At 29.5% G+C, this 12,057-nt stretch overlaps 1 protein-coding gene across 2 annotated transcripts; it reads left to right on the top strand.

Annotated features, from left to right (window-relative positions):
- Positions 1-825: 825 nt before the first annotated feature.
- Positions 826-10,572, top strand: LOC123297016 (lethal(2) giant larvae protein homolog 1). Of its 2 annotated transcripts, XM_044878783.1 has the most exons (11): positions 826-960; positions 1,170-1,276; positions 3,177-3,640; positions 3,919-4,366; positions 4,733-5,648; positions 5,950-6,252; positions 6,365-6,691; positions 6,758-6,938; positions 7,186-7,766; positions 8,400-8,461; positions 10,136-10,572. In XM_044878783.1, the coding sequence occupies exons 2-11, from the start codon at positions 1,193-1,195 to the stop codon at positions 10,307-10,309; spliced, it is 3,540 nt and encodes a 1,179-aa protein (XP_044734718.1). In that variant the 5' UTR covers positions 826-960; positions 1,170-1,192; the 3' UTR covers positions 10,310-10,572. The 2 variants fall into 2 exon arrangements, with proteins under 2 accessions (XP_044734718.1, XP_044734719.1); XM_044878784.1 differs by lacking the exon at positions 8,400-8,461 and having other exon boundaries at positions 10,136-10,267.
- Positions 10,573-12,057: the final 1,485 nt, after the last annotated feature.

A 12,057-nucleotide genomic window follows, 5' to 3' on the forward strand; every position in this document is an offset into this window, starting at 1 on the left:
CAATTGGATCTTGGATCCGTAGCTCCGTAGGACATATCTTGCAAAGATGAGACGTTAGAGAAAGAACTAAATTAAAATGTAAAAGATATTCTTTATAAAAAAGATTCCTATATTTAAGGACAAAACTTCGGTGTCCATTTTCTCCAATACTATTAAAGATTGAGTTGAAAATTTGCAGGTAGCTTCAACTAATGGTCTTGTGAAAGATTCTCAAAAAACGAAAAACAAATTATATAAAATATTTTCGAAAATCTAAATAATAATTTGTTAAAAACAAAGAGGTATAACATCTTCGATTAAAAATATGTTCAATAGTGCAAGCACTGACATCAACCATAGAATATTATACATATACATTTCATATCTCCATGCATTCAATACTTTCTACACAGGGTATTTCAACAATTAACTCAGTCAATTGTTTATTTCCGCTTAGTTTTTTTTTTACATCTTTATTATTATTATTACCTTTAAAAAATTATAGAATGCTCTCAATGTAATTTGTAAAGTGAAATAAAAGAATTTAGGTAATATTACCAATACCATCTATTAAATGGTATGTGAATAAATGTAATGCCCCCTTTTTAAATGCAAGTTTTAGAACAAACTGTTCACGAAACTATTATTTTTACAAACAAATTATTAAAATTTTTGCATCATTTTTTGTTGTGTAACTTTAATTATTTTCTTATCGATTTTTAATATTTACCTTCAAAAAAATAAAAATACCGAAATTGTGTATTTAAAAAAAAAAAAACTACTAAATGACTCAGTCGATAACAAATGCCGGTGCCAAAGATGCGGTCACTGACTCATCTACGTGTAGTGATATTGTTTCTATGGTGTAAATCTGTGTTATGTGCTTTACTCAGCAGTAGTCAGTCAATTTAAAAGTTTGTGTTTGATTTAAAATTATAAAATTTATTACATATGAATAAACTGAATTTATAAAATAATAATGTAAGTGAATATGTTAATTAATATGCATCTTTTAATTATTTATGTATTTGTTAAACAAAACATGTTACACGGATGACAGGCGTTGCCTTAAGTTCATAACTTTGAATAGAGATGCGTTGTCACAGTGTTTTTTAAAGGGCTTACAGAATTTATTCAACAAATTCTAAATTATTTTAAATATTTACATGATTTTATTTGATTTTTTTTAGAGTGTAATTGAATATTCTCAAGAATGTTGAAATTCATTCGAGGGAAAGGTAATCAGCCCTCGGCAGAAAGGCTTAAATTACAAAGAGAATTGTTTGCATTTCGTAAAGTAAGTATAATATTTTTTTTTATAAATCATATTTTTATAAAACTAGGGAGTGTTTATAGTAAATTGTGTAGGTTTAATTATTATCTTTTTTTTTTATTCTGTTATCAATTATCTTTTATGTACGGTTATATCTTATCATAATGTCAACACGAATTTTGAATTTAGTACTATTTTTTATTGTAATATGTTGTATATATTTACGTTTTATTTGTGTATTTTCCAGTGAATTTTGATGATACATGCTTTTAATATTAATTTTTTATCAATGTACTTAATCTATTTTCATTTGTTTACTGTATTATTTATTGGAAAAGTTATTTTTAGTTCTAAATAACGGGTAATTTTAATATATTCTGTACATTATAAAAAGCGCGAACAGCAATAATTTTATAATTCGCTTACCATTTCATGCCAATTTTAAAGAATTTAGATCTTAGATTGTTAGCATTAATTCGATACTCTATTATAAGCGTTTGCTTTCGACGTAAGGGGTGGATAATTTTTCGTTTACTGTCAATTTTCAATAGTGTAGGTTGAATTTATATCAAGAACTTTATTTTAAAGCGTTTATAAATTTGTATTTTAAAAGGTTAAGATGCGATTACGCTTTCAAAAACGGCAAAGTTTGATGACGGGTTCTTAATCTCCGAGATAATATTCAAATATTCGCTTAGTTTTCGAAATGAAGAAAATCCAAATTTGCTAGTTTACTGAGCGATTATCATGAACACGTCACTTATGCATTTTAAAGAAAAAATAAATTATTTATGTAAAGTTTGACCTGGAGTGCGCTCATTAAACTAACTGAGCGATCGCGAATGCTCAATTCGGCTAAACACTTGTTGTTTGAAGACAGACACTTGAGAACCTTTTAATAATTTAAATAGGTTGCTAGATTTTAAATGGAGAGTGTTAAAAGCAAAATAACTAAAACGTACGCTATATTACATCTGAATTACCTAGAAATGTACCCTAGAAAATAAAAAATGAAACTGATAAGGAAAAAAACCATTGATTTAAAAATAAAACCGACAGGTTTTCACTTAAATTAAGATGAGGCTAGTTGTGATAGTTCGAAACCAAAGTTGAGAAGAAATAAGTAAGACTCATATCCAGGAAAACCACAATGGATATTGATGTTTTTTTTTGCTATTGCAACCTAGTAGTAGAAAGATAAACAAAATATTTTAAATATAAGACTCATATTCAGGAAATCCACGATCGATATACAATTGTTTTTTTATTGCAAAATGTAAATGCAATTTTATGTGTTTGTTCTGTATGTATTTCAAAAAAATTGAAACACTTATGAACTGATCAACAAATGCATTTATATTTTGGAATCGGAATTCAACTCACGATTCGTGTAATATATATTACGTATGCTTTGTAATATGTAATTTACAGCACTGTATTTAAATAAATTTATTATTAATTGACCTTTGAACGCTTCATGTGACTTCTTAAATATTTTAGATGGGAAATAAATTATAAATTCATTAGATATTGTTTAAAAATGATAAAGCAATGATTAAACGAGTGTAATAACGGCTTTTTCTTTTGTTTATTAACCCCTCCGATGGTTGACGAAAGAAAACTATGAAATTTAAATTGACAAGCACTGTTTAGAAACTGCAATTATTTGAAAAGTTGACAATTTATTTTAAGTTTTTAACAGCGGTGTGAACTTAAATTTCGTGTACATGCTGAACAAATTTTTATCAAAACTTGATAATTAGGGGATTAACTACACAGTCTTTTAGGTGACGAAGGTAGTTAATTTCTCCGTTGTAACAACATTTCAATTTAGAAAAACCCTTGACCCTTAATATTAATATATTATCGTCTTCAATATGATTTTCTAAAAATATTTTTACTTAATTATTTTCTTTTTTATTAGACAGTACAACATGGCTTTCCAAACAAACCAACAGCTATTGCCTGGGATGCAGAGCTACGTTTATTATGCATTGGTACAGCGAGTGGTGCCTTAAAAGTATTTGGCAGGCCTGGAGTGGAATTTTACGGTCAGCATGCGCCTGTCGGTGGTGGCAACATAAGTAATGGTCCATCAGGCGCACCACCAGCTGTTATAAAACTAGTATTTTTACCTGGTGCACAAGGGCGATTAGTATCGTTATGCAACGATAATTCATTACATCTATGGGAAATTAATAAAAGTTCAATTGTAGAAGTTAAATTATTATCATTAGAAGGAAAATTAAAGAAAATCAGTACCATATGCGTTGAAAGTGGTGGCGGTAATTTATTATTAGGAACAGAGGGTGGGAATATTTACTTGTTAGATTTGGCTACTTTTACAATGGCTAGTGATATCATTTATCAGGATGTTGTTATGCAAAAGTATGTTATAATTTTTTTTTTCATTTAGGAACTGACTATAAATACTTTTCCCTTTATATGGCTCTAGACTGAAAACTACCCAGTGATGCGAGAGAACATCAGCCTTGGTATAAATAAAATCGTAGTCTGTTTCATTTTTATTTTCGCCTCATGCTGAATCTGCTCTCGTCTCGTATCATAATTGATAAAAATATAAAATGAAAGTTAACTTAATAGTCAGTTCTTAACTATAAGCAAATTTTTGATAGGATGTTTAATAATGTATCGTAATTTCGTAGTGTACCAGAAGACTATAAAATAAATCCAGGTGCTGTAGAATGTATTGCCGAACAACCAGGTCGGCCTGATCATATTTTAATTGGATATGCGAAAGGTTTAATGGTATTATGGTCACGAGGTGATACTACAGCTTTGCAAACATTCATTAGTACACAGCAATTAGAAAGTATTTGTTGGCACAGTGATGCTCAACATTTTACTTCATCACATAATGATGGAAGTTACGCAATTTGGGATGTAACGACAGGTGAGAAACCTTGTGGTGAACCAGTTACAACATATGGACCATTTCCATGTAAAGCAATAAATAAAATTGAGGTAAAAACACTACGTGGTAATTCTTTGCTTGTTTTCTCTGGAGGTACTCCACGTGCATCTTGTTCAGATAAATACACGGTATCTGTTATAAATGGAGATAAACATGTCGTGTTTGACTTTACTAGTAAGGTAAGACATTTTTTTATTTCTCATTGAGTTACAATTTACAAGGACATAAAACATTCAAGAAACTTTTATTATGATTATAAAATAGTCTGGGAATTTTGAGGAGATACAAATCCATATTGTCCATGTTATTGAAAATTGATATTTCTTTTTTAATTTCTTTAACGAATTATAATCTTGGATGAACTCCTGCCATAAATTCAACCAAGGTGCTATACTATGCGATGAAAGTAATGGTTTATAATAAATTTTCTTCTATTAATTTTTTATGTCCCTTTCCGTAAATTTAAAATAAATTACAAAAGACATTGTATGTATGAAATCAGCTAATATTAATTTATAATTTTCTATGTGAAAATTTCTTTCTAGGTTATCGACTTTTTCACAATTACACCTTTATATGGAAGTGAAGAACCAGATACATTAATCGTTTTAGCTGAAGAAGAACTTATTGCAATCGATTTAATTGATTCTTCTTGGCGCATGCTATCCCCACCATATTTAGTATCATTACATGCTTCTGCCGTTACTTGCAGTGCTTATGTTGGTCCTGTACCAGACGGAACATGGCGTGCAATTAAAGATGCTGGACGAAATGCAAAATCACAAAGAGTGTACAGTGATCGTGAATGGCCAATAAATGGCGGATTTATTCATGAAACTCAATCTGAAGATAAACGTGAATTGCTATTAACAGGCCATGAAGATGGAACTATTCGATTTTGGGATGCATCTGGTGTAGCTTTAACTCCATTGTATAAATATTCAACAGCGAATTTATTTAGTGGAGATGAAATTGCGTCCGATGATGGGACAGAGAATGATGGCGATGGCGATGATGAAGATTGGCCACCATTACGTAAAACCGGTGTTTTTGATCCATATTCAGATGATCCACGTTTGGCAATTAAAAAAGTTACTATGTGCCCCGTATCAGGTACCATTGTTGCGGCTGGTACTGCGGGTCATATTGTTGTTGCACAACTTGTGGCTGATGATCATCAAGCGAAAGAAGTCCAAGTAACAACAATGAATATTGTTTCGGATCGGGATGGTTTTGTTTGGAAAGGGCATAAACAGTTAACACCGCGTGCAAACGTTATACCAAGTAAAGGCGGTTTTCAAGCTTTAAATATTTTACAATTACATCCACCAGCAGCAATTACGTGTATCAGTTTACATTCTGAATGGAAATTGATATCAGCTGGTACAGCCCATGGTCTTGCTTTATACGATTTTGCTAGAAATAAACCAGTGTTAGTTAAATGTACATTAAATCCAAATGGTAAGTAGTAACGGTTAAAGTTTAAAACAATCTAATTTTTTCCTACAAAGTAAATCTACTTAACTTAAAAAATACGCCATTACAGTTCAAATTTTTTATACCGCCAAGTGAAGATTTGCATCTGTTTAAAATTTAGATTATAGTATTTGCACATAGTAAACAGTTTCCAACTTTGACAGTAAAATCTATTTCAGAAAAGATTCTCTGATCATATTTGGTCGGCGTATTTTCCGTCGTTTAAAACTTTATTATGTCGACAGGTCTAACAATTTAATTTAATCTGAATAATTTTTTTTTGCAGATTTATCAGGTCAAGGTGATACGCCAATTTCACGACGCAAATCATTTAAAAAATCATTACGAGAATCATTTAGAAGATTACGAAAAGGTAGATCGACACGCCGTGCTGGTGGTACAGTTGCTTCACCAACCACTGCAACATCACCACGAAAACTCGCACCTCAATCGCCGGATAGTGGCGGCGACACATTTAATCCATTAGATGCTAAACCTGTTGAACGGCAAGTAGAAGCGCGTCCTGTTGATGATTCATTAGGTTCAATGGTTCGATGTTTGTACTTTGCAAAAACATTTATCATTAGTGGTGAGTAAATAATTTGGTGAATATAAAGCTAAAATATTTTAGTATGTACAAGCTTTTCAAAAAATTATTAATTATTACATCTCTTTTTAATTAATGATATTGTTTATTTTAGAACAAAACACTACGGCTACACTTTGGGCTGGAACAAATAATGGCACTGTGTATGTGTTTACGATAAATGTACCTGGTGGCAATAAACGGGAAACCGACGATGTTACATGTCAGTTAGGTAAAGAAATACAATTAAAACATCGTGCTCCAGTTATAGCCATTGCAATATTAGATGGATCAAGTAAACCGTTACCAGAACCATTAGAAAATCGAAAAGCAGATTATAGTCAACCACATAAAGTGATCATAGCATCTGAAGAACAGTTCAAAATATTTACGTTGCCATCATTGCGTCCTTGGAGAAAATATCGACTTACAGCAAAAGAAGGTAAGTTTTTTAAATTAAAGAGAACGTAATTTGAAAAAAATATTAAAAAATAATTCCTGTATTTAGGTTCAAGATTACGAAGAATGGCTTTTGCAGAATTCTCATGTAAGCTTCCAGATAGTGTAGACGAAACACATACAGAAACATGTTTATTATGCCTGACAAACCTTGGTGATTGTCTGATATGGAGTGTTCCAGATTTAATTAAACAGTTAAACGCTGCGGCAATTAGAAGAGAAGATATCAAGTGAGTACAAAAATTAGAATTTTCTTCTGATTACTTCAAATAAGTATTAATTCATTTTAAAAATACAATGAGATAAAAAAAACCTGGAAAAGTTACTTTAAGTCTGAGGTTTTGGGAAGGTTAACGAATCTTGACTATTAATATTCACATAAATTTCCTAGTAGTGTTATTTTTCCTAAAAACTAAAGTTTTTGTGATTTATATTTTCTAAATTTTCAAATAAACATGTAAGCACTTTTTTTTGTAGTGGAATATCATCTTTAGTATTTACTCCGTTTGGAGAAGCTTTATACTTACACAGTTCTTCCGAATTACAAAGAATAACAGTGAATGCAAATCATGTAACTGCAGCTAGATGTTATTTAAAACTTGTTCGTGATAAACAAGAAAATGGTGATGATGAGAACGAAACATCAACAGAGGCTGAGGATAATGTAGAAAAAACTGAAGATAAAGATAAAATATCATCATTGCGAACAAATCAACAGTTAGTAAATGGACGGGGTGAAGGTGCCGAGAATGGTGATGAAGATGCTCACGACACAACAATATCAAGTAGTGTTGGTGATATAACAATAGATTCAGTTAAAGATCATTTAGCAAATAGTTCACTTGGTGCGCTAAGTAATAGTGACAATCTACCAGAAGATCCAGTTACGTCCACATCATCGACAACAGTGATTACAACCAGTACTGGTGGTACAACAGTTATCAGCAGTACGTCAAGTAGTACACAACGAACGCATAATGTTGTGTTAAAAACCACTACAGTGACATCGACAAATAGTAGTAGTGCGATTTCAAATAATACGAATGCGGAAAATAATGGTAACGTATAGTTTTATTTTCATTAAATAAGAAAAGAGAGAAAATAATGTAAAAAAATATACCAATGAACTGGGTTGGTTGTTTCAATACTCTTCTGATACAGACAGAAGTTGCTTTTATTTTAAAAAATACGTTGCACATTCACAAAACAATTTCATATTCATTTTACGTGATCAACTGCGCATACCATTGTTACCACTCCATACAGAGTTTGTAAAATTTATGAATAGAAGAAAAACGATATATGGCGAACGCTATTCTAAAACAAAAAGTTCTTTGATATATTTCGATTTAACGCTCCCTGGACGAATTAAAGCTTCATTAGTTATTTTTAAATTTTGAGAACTACTCAATTAATATTATAAGAATACAAATTTGTTTAGTAACAGTTTAAAAGACGGTAAAAGGTCGATCTTCATCTATCCGATGACCAAATGATCAATGATTGAATTTTTGTTGAAGAGAGCTGTTAATTTATTGTAAATATCAAATCTGACTCACAAGAATTTTCTCTCTTTTTCTTTGTTTTAAATGTAGTATGCTAAATATGTGATGTGCTATTTAGTTTTAAATTGTGTCTTTCACGCTGTATTTGTTTTATGTTTGTGTATCGTTTTTGTGTTGCTTTTGTAGTTTTAGAAAATGCCACCGAGAATGCTGAAAGTTGTTCATCTGCAACTAAAATTATAACTGAGGTTAGAATTTTCATCATTTTTTTGTTTGATAAATTTTTTATTTTTTCATATATTCTATTAAATAAACACAAATCGACATGGATATATAGTCTTTATTCATTCCATCTGTATATAGGAATATATCTTATCTCTCCCTTTCCCATAGAGATAATACCATAGAGCTGTATATACACAGGAAACGCAATAAGTGAAATAAGTGAACCCTTGACTGCCGTGAGAGAGGTAGAAAGATACAGAAATTGTAGGAGTATAACAAAAGATAAGTATAAGAGAGACAAAGAACTGTGATCAATCATTTGGCGGCGACTTTGCAGTTCTATGGTATTATCTCTGTGGCTTTTACTCACATACTAGGCGCTATTGTATTTAGAAATGCGACAACCGGTGGTTTAAAATCGAACTAAAATAACAGTCTTTAAACTGAGTTTTAGCAGACTTTGTATAAAAAAAAATATTTGTTAGTGTGTTAGGTAATTTGAACCCAGAAAATATTAAAACCGGATTCATTTAATGCATGGTTTCAGACAATATCTTAAAATATGTTTGTCAAGTTGATCAAATAAATTGAATGTTAATGACTTTTGGGTTCTAATTACTCTGGGACACAATTAATAGCTTTTAATCATATATATAAATATATATTTATTCCAAATGTGCATGTCGATTTGTGTATTGCATGTGCATGTATGAGATTACCGTGTAATTCATTTGTGCCTTCATGAAATGCATATACAATTTTTAGAGATGATTTTATGTATGATGATATAAGCAAAAAAGAAACGTTAGAAATAGAGTAGCTGTAACATTAAGTATAATATTGCGGTCGGAATTAAAGCTGTTAAAATAGTTTTAAACAGTTTTAGAAACAAGGCTAATTATAAGCTATATTATACACAAACTCATTGTAATTGTCTGAATTATAAAATTACAATTATCTAGATCTAGACAACTCAATTTTAGATCCTTAAAAAAATTAGTTGAACTGAGGCATGATAAATAATCTGTTCTGTACTTCGACCTTCAAGCATCGTTCCAGTAAACTATCTCTCAGTATTATAATAATCTCAACAACGTTTTCGTATAATGGAGGATATTTTTTAGCTATTAAACGTCCTTCCAGTTTTAGCCATGAATTATGTATACGAGATGTCTTTTCTATCCGGAAAACGAAATACCTTAACATATTTTACACTCAAGATAACTCCAGCCATTTCCTAACGGCTGGGAATTTGAAAGACTGTTCTTAAAATCGAATATTAAATACTTTTTCAAATTTGTACAGCCGAGTACTTCATTTTCAAGGAAGCCAAACAATTTTTAATTGATTTTAATGAATATTCATTGAGGACGATAATTCAAATAAAAAATAATTGAAGAAGAAAATGCAAAAATTTTTTTGTACGACAATCGAAAAATACATTAGTTTCTGATCAATTAGTTTTACTCCTTGAGGAAAAAATTTTGGATACAACTTTGATAACAGCTTCTTAATTTTCTAGCCTTAGACCTATGAATCGATCGTCATTTTCTTCTATTGTACTTAAGTAATTTATATAATTCAAGCATGTGCATTAATTGTATGGATTTTGTTACATGTTTTTTTTTTTTTTTTAATTGGAATAATTTTAAAAATTATCTAAGGCACTCGTTTTTTTGTTTGTTTATTCAATACAGACTAAAAATATTACGATTTCAAATAACAAGAGTTTAGTTGCACCACTAGCCTGTGAAGATGATGAGGAAGAAGTGGAAAATGAAGAAGAGGAAAGAGAAGGGGAAGAACAAGAACAATTGGATACAACCATCACCACAACCACCGTCACTACCACAAACACTAAAATATCATAAACGATAGAACCACAGACATTTTATAAATATATATATATATATAGGTATCGAATTTATTCGTTTTATGGCATCTTTAAAAATAAAAACAAAAAAAACGCTGTAATGACTTTTAAAAAGAGCATAATAACGTTACACATTTTAGATTTACCATTGTTTTATTGATTGTCGTTTGAAAGGTTGATTTCCAAATGATTCTAGCAAAAAAGATCCAATCTTAGTAGGGTGTTCCAAAAAAAAAAATAACTGTCTATTATCTGTAATTTTTAAAATTTTATTTATTTATATTTTAAATTAAATCAATTTTATGACGTCGACAAAATTTTATTATTATTATTTTCGTTTATAATCCTAGTTTTGGCCAATGGTTATTTAAAAAGAAAAACTATATTTATATCATCAGACAGTTATAACGGAGGCTATTTATAGCTGACATTTTAAATATGATATTAAGCCAGCTTTACACAGAATTCATTTTAATATAGGTCAATGCACTTAAATTGTTTAAAGAATATTTTATTCACACAGCTTAAAAATTTTTCAATGCAGAAGTTTTAAGTTTTTTTAACAAGTTCAAAAATTATTTTTTATATATTAGAATATATTCAGCAACGGGTGGTAACTGAGAAGCATAAGGGACTTTGTAAGAGCTCTTTAGTTGTTATATTTTTAGGTATAATAGACTGGCTTATTTAATTCGTATTATTTGATTTCGTACTAAATCAATATGACTGAGACAAATATTTATTAGTTAGAAATAGAAGTAATTAGGAAATGCAATCAATAGGTTGAGAAACACTGAAATTTCGTTGACGTTGGTACTCATTGATGCCATGTTAAAAAATTTTTAATTAATGTGAGCATAAAATCTAAATCATTTACAGGATAAATTATAAAAATAATCACGTGCATAATTCGTGCATGAACAAATGAATTATTTTTTGTCACACTCAAAATCGTGGCTATAAAAACTTGACTAAACGGATTTTACTTTATTGATTATTTTCAGAATTAATAGAATATTTTTAAACATATAAATTTCAGAATTATTTATGTTTATGATCTAAAGTTTGCTTTTTATTTAAAAGCAATAAAACTTCAATTCATACACGGAGGTAGAAAGCACCATGAGAAATATTTTCCTTTTGAATGATTTTACAAAAAAATTAACCCGGAAGTAATTTCTCTTTCATTTTCATTCTGAAATACATCCAAATTTTCAAGTATGCTACTAACTAAAGCCATACGCCGTAAATGCAATTTTTAAAATTAAATCGTAAAATTTATTGAGTACGATTTGAAAAGTGTTAGTCTCAAACTCGTTGTGCCTTATCAAAAATTAGTAACAACTAAATAATTTTGTGAGTAGATAATCTAAAAATATTTGCTAGAATCAAAAATAAGCACAGCAAATCGACATCGATAAATAAACCCTATTAGATTAACTTTTTTTAAATTTAAATTAAGTAATTAATGATCAGTATTTGTTTTTTTTTTTCATAATGTATATTACTTTTCTAATTATCTATTTTTTTAATTAAAAAAAATTTTGCTTTTAACTGTTTCTATATTTTACACAATATTCAATTTTTTTTAATTTCAAAAAGGGCAGCTTTATCTTAAAAAAATTGGGAGTGGGATTTAATATTTAATTAATTTTAATAAAAAATGTATGAATGTGATTGAATAATCAGCAAATTTTGTATGAACGTCTAAAAACATGATTTTTTTACATTAAAATTATATAATTA

Source organism: Chrysoperla carnea, chromosome 3 (genome assembly GCF_905475395.1).
Source record: "Chrysoperla carnea chromosome 3, inChrCarn1.1, whole genome shotgun sequence".
Classification (NCBI taxonomy): Eukaryota; Metazoa; Arthropoda; class Insecta; order Neuroptera; family Chrysopidae; genus Chrysoperla; species Chrysoperla carnea.

What these genes read in the sequence shown, in the direction of transcription:
- LOC123297016 (XM_044878783.1), top strand. Translation starts at nt 1,193, where the DNA reads ATGTTGAAATTCATTCGAGGGAAAGGTAATCAGCCCTCGGCAGAAAGG. An exon ending in AATTGTTTGCATTTCGTAAA is followed by an intron (nt 1,277 to 3,176) that starts GTAAGTATAATA and finishes CTTTTTTATTAG; the next exon opens with ACAGTACAACATGGCTTTCC. An exon ending in TGTTTGACTTTACTAGTAAG is followed by an intron (nt 4,367 to 4,732) that starts GTAAGACATTTT and finishes ATTTCTTTCTAG; the next exon opens with GTTATCGACTTTTTCACAAT.